At 35.9% G+C, this 8,582-nt stretch overlaps 2 protein-coding genes across 2 annotated transcripts; one reads left to right on the top strand and one right to left on the bottom strand.

Annotated features, from left to right (window-relative positions):
• The first annotated feature begins 344 nt into the window (after nucleotides 1-344).
• On the top strand, nucleotides 345-3,454 carry LOC111405172. Its single transcript, XM_023033941.1, has 3 exons — nucleotides 345-483; nucleotides 1,886-2,398; nucleotides 2,762-3,454. Exons 1-3 carry the CDS (start codon nucleotides 408-410, stop codon nucleotides 3,289-3,291), a joined length of 1,119 nt encoding a protein of 372 aa, XP_022889709.1. The 5' UTR covers nucleotides 345-407; the 3' UTR covers nucleotides 3,292-3,454.
• Nucleotides 3,455-3,688: 234 nt separating this feature from the next.
• On the bottom strand, nucleotides 3,689-7,464 carry LOC111405173 (putative cytochrome c oxidase subunit 5b-like). Its single transcript, XM_023033942.1, has 6 exons — nucleotides 7,118-7,464; nucleotides 6,881-6,960; nucleotides 6,718-6,768; nucleotides 4,897-4,963; nucleotides 4,699-4,778; nucleotides 3,689-4,105 (listed from the first exon to the last, which is right to left on the bottom strand). Exons 1-6 carry the CDS (start codon nucleotides 7,269-7,271, stop codon nucleotides 4,040-4,042), a joined length of 498 nt encoding a protein of 165 aa, XP_022889710.1. The 5' UTR covers nucleotides 7,272-7,464; the 3' UTR covers nucleotides 3,689-4,039.
• Nucleotides 7,465-8,582: the final 1,118 nt, after the last annotated feature.

Here is an 8,582-nt window from a genome sequence, read left to right as displayed (position 1 = left end):
GATTGTTATATGAAATAATGAGATTGGGTAGTTCAATTTTTAAGAGGAGGAGGAATACGAGACGTGGTCTCAAAAGAGTGAGAAATGTGAGGAATGATAGATTATCGCATTACTTATGTTTTATCATCATGATGATAATTAACATTACTTTTATATTTAATCTTTAACGAATTCTTAGGATCCTAAATCCTGTCAACTGCATGAAATGACCAAAATAACTGTCTTGAGTCTTGATGGCAATTATTGTTATTTCCTCTGTGCTTGGGGACTCTGTCATCTCCTCAAACATATATAAACCCCTCTGCCCCTCTTCATTTTGATCCAGACATCTCTCTCTCTCTCTCTCTCTCTCTCTCTCTCTCTCTCTCTCTCACACACACACACACACACAAAGAGACACCAGTACTATGAAGAAGAGTGTAAACATAGTACTGTTAGTGCTGCTTTGCAGCAGCTTCCATCTTGCATTCTCATTATTTGATGGTAAGCTATTCAATTCTATGCTATGCTTTGTTTAAATTTATACCCATAAATTGTTTTCTTCTCAATCTTTGTATGGATAGAACTACAACTCCATCTATGCTTTTTTCATAGTCGATATAATTCCCGAATAAAAAAAGGAAAGTCACAGGAAATTTCAAGTCACTACAATCATTGTCAAATTTTATGAATTAAACGTTGGATGATAAATGCTTAAAATATACCACGTGAGCCATAGTTGCAAGTACACGGCTCGAGTTGGGACGCACCGGTATGGAAACTTTGTGATCCTCACTTACTTTATAAATCTACTTTAGGCCCCATCTGAGAGTGATATTTATAAAATTTTAATCTAATTTTGTATCGTAGAAAATGTAGGTGGTCCCATTTGTGCCATAATTATTGACTCAACATGAAATAAATTACAAGAAATGTCCTTTTCTCAAAATCCGAGAATTAAATTTTAAAGGGACACATCGGTCATTATACTTGATTCGGTCAAGAATTGCAGCTGTCCTATCAGTATCATACACTGTATAAACGGTATAAAATTCACTATAAAGTGATAAAAATCGCTCCTAGACAAGGGCTTAATTGGATGAAATACGATGAAATTCTTCATTGCTAGTTCAAAGATATAATTCAGTTAATATAGATACTGATCCATCCAGTGATAATTCGCATATTTAAAATTAAATTTGCTCGAAATAGTAAAGTTATTTGTTGGTTGCTTCTTTTCTTAGAATCTAAGGACTATTCCATGTGTTATTTTACTTCAGAAGGTCGTCTCAATGCTTCAATGTCACATGGAACTGTGTTTCAAACTATATCCATATTTTCAATCGATAGTATTGAACTCTATTAAACAATATAGTAGATAACGTTCTTAAATTATTTTCCTTTCAACCTCACCATGTGAGACACGTAAGACAGCCGCATGAGTTATTCTAATAACCTTAAAAAAAGTGTTGTCCTGACTGAATAATAAATTTGATATTTCACATGTACATTTGCATGATCCAGCCTGGAAAATTTCAAATTCCTAATCTATTCGTTCAACTATCAAGACACGGCACCCCATGTTAGCTTGGACAGGTTAATTATTAGTTTTATCAAGTACACAAACCAAGTGCTTGGTGTACATAATTTGGGTACATAGGGATACCAACACTTCTCACATGGAGTGGAACTCATGCGAGTAAGGAATGTGGACACCCTTATGTACATATTTTACGTACACCAAGACTTATTCCTATTTTTTTACACAACTATGGACAGTGATTTCCTATATTTTTGTAGTTCGTCCTAGCGTTGCTAGTTTGACTGTTGCTGAGTAGTTTTTGAGTTCTAGACTAATATACACAGTACTGCTTTCATATTCCTTATGCATTTGAAAAAATTTCAGGATTACTCCCTAATGGAAATTTTGAGCAAGGCCCAAAACCTTCACAACTGAAAGGCACCAAAGTGATAGATCCTCATGCTATACCTAACTGGGAAATTTCAGGTTTTGTGGAGTACATAAAATCAGGTCACAAACAAGGAGATATGTTGCTGGTGGTTCCAGAAGGCGTTCACGCCGTTCGTCTAGGGGACGAGGCGTCGATCAAGACTCGGGTTAAGGTTAAAAATGGAATGTTTTACTCACTCTCATTTAGTGCTTCAAGAACTTGTGCACAAGAAGAGAGATTGAATGTTTCTGTGTCACCAAACTCTGAGCCTAAGGATTGGGGAATGTTACCTATGCAAACAATGTATAGTAGTGATGGTTGGGATTCATATTCATGGGGGTTTTTAGCAGAATCTGATGAAATTCAGATAGTGATTCATAATCCTGGAATGGAGAAGGATAAGGCCTGTGGTCCACTTATTGATTCAGTTGCTCTCAAGGCTATGAATTCTCCTAAAAGACCAAGAGGTAAATAATAACTCCCCTTCATGAATACGAATAATATATTTGACATGCTAGACTAGATATGTACACAGATTTAAGGCCCAATAATTTTTCGATTTTGGTCATTTTTCATTATAAAAGTTGGAAAAAGGCCCACGTGGGCCAGCCTGCAAAGGCCTCGGGTCTGCAGAGTTAGGTCCGAACAACCTAACTTGTTCAAACTGGCTAACCCATGGCATGGCCTGCCTGGCTTTCTACCTCTATGCTAGACTAGAGTCTAGACATGATTGAGAAAGAGAAACATGCAATATATTTGACCATATATCGTGTCCTTAGATTAAAATTTTCAACACACATCTCTAATGCTTATTAAACATGATTCTGCAGGCAACATGTTAAAGAACGGAAATTTCGAAGAGGGTCCATATATATTCCCAAACACATCATGGGGTGCCCTAATCCCACCAAACATCGAGGACGATCATTCTCCCCTGCTCGGATGGATGATTGAATCCCTTAAAGCAGTAAAGTACATAGATTCTGACCATTTTGCAGTTCCCGAGGGCAAACGAGCTGTTGAACTTGTGGCAGGGAGGGAAAGTGCTCTTGCACAGGTTGTAAAAACCTTGCCCGGAAAAACCTATGACCTATCATTCTCCATAGGGGATTCCAAGAACTCTTGTGAAGGATTAATGGTGGTTGAGGCATCGGCTGGCAAGATTATTGGTCAATTTCCTTACGAATCCAAGGGCAATGGTGGGTTCAAACATACTAAACTCAGATTCGTGGATGTGTCATCTCGTACGAGGACTAGATTTTTGAGTACATTCTATCACATGAAGATTGATGGCTCCCTATGTGGTCCAGTGATTGATGACGTGAGGTTGATTAGTGCTCGTAATCCACGTCATGGTTGATTGTGATTGGAAAAAGTCGATTTCTCATTATGTTCTTGTTATTGTTGATAGCATTGGTTATGCAATCACATGGATCTAGAGGAATATTTTCGAATCATCTATGTAGAGGAGGAAGTTTTTCGTCATCATTACATAATAAAGAAGAGGATTTAAGGCGTCTTTCCATGCATTGCTCATTATTTCAAGGTGGCTATGCCTTGAAGTTGTTCAAGAGACCTACCTCGAATGTATTCAAGATCTTTACTGTTGTTATATCAATCAATTCGTTGAACATAAACTAATGAACAAAATTCCTACTAAAATTCAAACCATCTATAGCAGCTATTTTTATAGAGAGACGTAGTTGAACACGAACAAAATCCTACGACTAGAAATTGAATGAAGAATGAGTTTAAAATAGAATTCCAAATAGGGGCTTTATATCAAGGAATGAAAGAACTAGAATACACAAACAGGCACATATACTCGTGTCTAAGGTCCAATAACAAATGAACTAAATGTATCCATCGATTATTTTGACATGCCTGAAAAAGGGCGAGAGTGGGTATTTCAAATGGAAAAATGGGCCGTGTTTAAATCCCCAAAACTATCAAGAAAGATCAACAGATTCAACTGTTGCAAAAGCAACCATAAGAACATAAAATTCATCAAAATCAAGCAAAGCACAAAGCTTTTGAATCCCCAAGTTTCTAAGTATTCCCTCATCACCTCACCAGATTTATTCTGGCAGGAAAATTGCCGTGCATAATTAATGTTGATCGTCTTCATCATCGCCATGTCCATCAGGAGGTCCACCCGGGCCAACCACTTCTAACTGCAAACAAAGAGAGAATTGTCAATAACTTGACCTAGAACCATTTGTACCTACATAAAAGCAATGAACCAGAGGTTCACTTATTTCCTGAATATAATACAAATGAGATCCAATTGGGCTACAAATTAACATAATTCCAAGCAGAGCAACTAAAGACTCTCGTACAAATAATGACTGCATTCTACTGGCAAGTAAAAACAAAGCCCTTGTTTGAAAACCATTATTTGGGAAAAACAATGTTTTGAATAATGGTTTTAGAAGAATGTGGGGTTAAAAAGTAGGGAAATGTTTTGATTTATGCGCAAAATATTTTATTGTATAAATGTATGATTGAAAATGAGTATATTTAAAAGAGTTTTCAAATTACAATAGTCAAACAGGGGCTTAATTACAGTCTGCATTTATCACATCAGCTCATCTCATGGCCAGAGGATATTTAGCCCCTGTTTGTCCCCCACTTCTTACAACTCATTTTCAGCCACACATTTCATGGGACCTATAACTTTTCAACCACAAATTTCACCAACTTTTATCAAAATCTAATTTTGATCCAAACCAAATAGGGGCTTAGTAAAGTTTGATCCAGCACTTACCACGAAGTACTGCGAGCATACTGGGCATTCATGTGGCTTGCCTTTCTCTAGCCAGAACCAAACAACATCATGCTCATCTTCTATTAAATTTCAAGGGTGGATAAGAAACGGTCAGAGGAAAATAAGATATTGGATTGTGAAGCAGAACTTGATAACTCATTTACTATGAAAAACTGCAGATGGCAGATTGGCACTAACCGCCTTCAGCACCAGGACATCCCACGATTCTTTTGTCATAGTAAGACTCGATAACAGCAGGTGCTTCCTGCAAGAAAATGAAATTTAAAGAAAGCACCGTATCAAATTTGAAATTGTGGAAAGATCGAAAAGAAGGGCAAAAAACTCAAAACACTCACTGAACTTTGGGCTTTGTTTCATTTTAGTCATTCATCTGTAATTAGTTCCAAAATGGTCACTGAACTTTACGTCTAGCTTTAGTTAGTATCTAGTTGTCTCTTTCACTAATATTAACCGAAACTGATCCAACCTGAAACGAAACATTTGGCCCAAGCATTAAGTAACATGTGGTCTAATGAAAAATAGTAATTCTCAACAGTAACGCCCTGACATAGTTATTTTCTATGTTGCTTGACTCTTCGTTTTGGAAGTAGTAACCGTGTCGGCATAACACATAACGACAAGGGTATGAGATACATGACGGATCCTTTATATCAGAAGAAGATTCTTTGTATTGTTTTTCTTCCCAAAATTATGGTGTACTGGTAAAGAGTAATAAGACGCAATAAGAATACACCACTTGTGATAATTTTTAACAAAAGAAAGTTAGCAGGTAATAGTCTAGACTTTGGAATGGAAAAGGTAAAGAAAATTTGTACGAGCCACTTTAGTACATAGAGCAAGTGTAACTCTCCATAAAACTCCCAGGTCGTGTAGTCATTATAGGAAACTGATCTCATGTCAAAAATGAAGGAAAAATGTGGAATCTTTTAATTCATAGACTGAAAATGAGACTTAAGATTGGTTTGCACCTCAAAACCCAAAAGAAAACTCTAATTACTGCAATGTTCGATGTTATTTCTTCCTTCCCAAAAATGGGTTTACAACCATATTTCTAGGACCAGCTGCAGCTATTATAGACTTCTTTAAAAATGATAAACTTAAAGTACTCAACTAACAATGTTCATTTATTTGGACCAACGCTATGACTTCCTCAAAAAGTCCAAATGAGCATGGAAATGCTCAATTTTCTGTTGTTTCCATTCTTTTACCAGTTGTTGCATTGATTTCCATCACTCACTGATAAAAAATCATAGGTTACAACCTCAAGCATAGGAAAAGTTTCACATTTATTGGAAAAAGGATTTTATGGATCTTCAAAAAAATTTCCTCTGGAAAAAAGGTGAGAGAAATTTAACAAATCATAAACATTAGAGAAATGTAACAAATCATGTACGTTTAAAAACATTTTCTATGTTGAAAAAGACAGGAAGAATACATAATTTGTTTCTTACATAACTCAAAATCTAACATTTTGAGCACATATAAAATATTAATTTACAGAACTTTTCTGTTTGACATCAAAATCAAAATTAATAAAATAGCAGTAAAAACGCAAGAGATACAAGTATCTGTAAACATCAAAGGGGTATTAATATTATTTTGTATTGTAGCTGAAAGGAGCAAATAGAGGGAAAACTAAAGAAAAAGCAAAAGAAATTCAAGGAAACGTCGCCGTAGCACGTGGGTCAATAATTATCGATGATCATAATCTCCTAACATCTTTTTTTAAAGTGCTAACAAGTTAGCAATGTTGACATGATTTCATGCAGTATGTACTAGATTAATCTGAAATCCAAAATTTCTTAAGAGTAGGGATTGAAGCCAATCTGGCCGAACTATGTATTGACATGCTTTTTTCCATGTGGCATCAAAGCTTTCAAGTAATAATTACTACATCACCATAGCTAATCATCAGCTAATGACAACTGGTGACCATCAAAAACAAGTTAGTAATAAATACACACGGAACTTTTATGAAACAAAAGATTTAGCTCTAACCTTTGTACCAAAGGGACCGGATGGATGGTTAATTTCCAGTATATCCTTTCCCTGATGAAATGTAATCCAACAAATATCAGCAGAAAACATTCAGAAAAACAATCAATATTGTATCTATAACACAAAATAAACCTTCATAATGAATGAAACAATAAAAACTCACTTGAAGCTCAGCTTCAAGCTCTTCACGCTCATGACCAGTTGCAATTGGCATTACATCCTCAACTTTCTTAACCACATTTCCTTTAAACACATTTTATCAACCAAAACAAACATAAAAACCAATAAAACTCTTTCTCATCCGAATCCGTGCACAATCACCACAAAGAGAATGTTACGGTTACTAATCACTGCACAGATATATATCCAAAATACAAGAAATTTAGGGTTTGGAGCGTACCAGATTCGGTACTAAATAGGCGATAGACGAGAGGCAACGACTTGACTGACTGATGCGAAGCTGGAGAGGATAATGTTTCCGTAATTCGAGTGCAATTCGGAGCCGACTGCGTCCAGGCAAGAGTTCGAAGCTGCACAGAGAGCCTTCTCCACATGATTTTCTCTTCAAAATTTGTTGAGAATTTGGATTTGATCTCAGGTCGCCCGCTGTTTTTGTAGAAATGATGAGATCAAATTCTCTCCCTACTTTCTCTCTCTAGAAATAGCAAACGGCGAATGGGGAAATTAACGAGAGGCTGCGGGAAAACAGTAGAATGGCAACCCGTACTGACTGCATGACTCGCTCGTGTGAGTGCTTGTACACGTGTGAGTTTGGCTTTCCCCGATTTGCCCTTTCCAACTTTTTCTGTCCGATACCTTTCGCCACTTAATTATGGCCCTGTTTAATTCCCATTGTTCTCAAGAATTAAGATGTTTAATCCTTGTACATGGGTTATCGAATCGTATCCCCCCTCACAAACATGTGGGCCTCGCCCCTTATTAAATAATTCGAGCGTGGTCCCCACTTCATGTTGTGTGTAGTAGGTAAAAGATTATGTAGATGATTATGTACGTGTAGCGTGACCCTTTTCTCAAAATATATTTTTCTCTCTTCTTTTTAACCACACATTTTTTATTAAAATAATATTACATTTAAATCAAAAACATTTCCTTATTTTTCATTCACACATTTTTCATTAATCTACTATTCTAGAATTCATTTTTCTATAAAAATGGGTGTCAAAAGGCCTCTCATTACACTCTAAAATTTGTAAATGTTATCTCACGTCTGTTAATTTATGAATCGACAAGCAAGTAAATCAGAGTGATACCATCTGGAGCATAAGAAGCATAAAATCCAAAAAAAAGGCAGTCGCCCCTTCAATAGGAGCTCCCTGTTTCCAGCTGTCTGCAACCCTGACCAAGAAGCAGGGCTGTAAAATCAAATATAGTAAAGACCTAATTGTGAAAGTGTTTATAAATGTCCGAAAAAAGAGTAATGTTATTTACAGTCGGATACTGTCATAGTCGTCCTACGTGATATACATATGTTGATTATTGATGAATGTACTAATGTGATAGTTTTTTTATTGCTTTTTGTATCAAATCACTAAATATTATATGTATGTCACGTAGGGCGACTACAATAACGAGCGACTGTAAGTAGCATTATTCTTAAAAAAACATGTTATGAGACTATCGTTCAATGACAAAAATATGATAAGTAAATGCATAATTTCAACTTTGATCAGACAATAAAAAATTAGGTAATAATGGAACATATTGAACTATCCATGTGGTTGAGAGCCTTCACAATCTAGGAAGCTGATAATATTATGGTAAGTTCAATACCAACTTAAAGACATTTAAAATTTAATATAAATTAGAAAATATTAAAGTTAAAGAGTGGACGCAGTTTGTATCGG

This window comes from Olea europaea, chromosome 12 (assembly GCF_002742605.1).
Source record: "Olea europaea var. sylvestris chromosome 12, O_europaea_v1, whole genome shotgun sequence".
NCBI classification, from domain to species: Eukaryota; Viridiplantae; Streptophyta; class Magnoliopsida; order Lamiales; family Oleaceae; genus Olea; species Olea europaea.
This window is presented reverse-complemented; position numbering and strand designations above follow the sequence as displayed.

Bases quoted from the DNA above. Each gene is read 5' to 3' on its own strand.
- LOC111405172 (XM_023033941.1), top strand. From the start codon at position 408: ATGAAGAAGAGTGTAAACATAGTACTGTTAGTGCTGCTTTGCAGCAGC. The intron at 484-1,885 runs GTAAGCTATTCA...AAAAAATTTCAG, and splicing joins TGCATTCTCATTATTTGATG to GATTACTCCCTAATGGAAAT. The intron at 2,399-2,761 runs GTAAATAATAAC...ATGATTCTGCAG, and splicing joins TTCTCCTAAAAGACCAAGAG to GCAACATGTTAAAGAACGGA.
- LOC111405173 (XM_023033942.1), bottom strand. From the start codon at position 7,271: ATGTGGAGAAGGCTCTCTGTGCAGCTTCGAACTCTTGCCTGGACGCAG. The intron at 6,961-7,117 runs GTACGCTCCAAA...ATGTGTTTAAAG, and splicing joins CCTATTTAGTACCGAATCTG to GAAATGTGGTTAAGAAAGTT. The intron at 6,769-6,880 runs GTGAGTTTTTAT...ACATTTCATCAG, and splicing joins AGCTTGAAGCTGAGCTTCAA to GGAAAGGATATACTGGAAAT.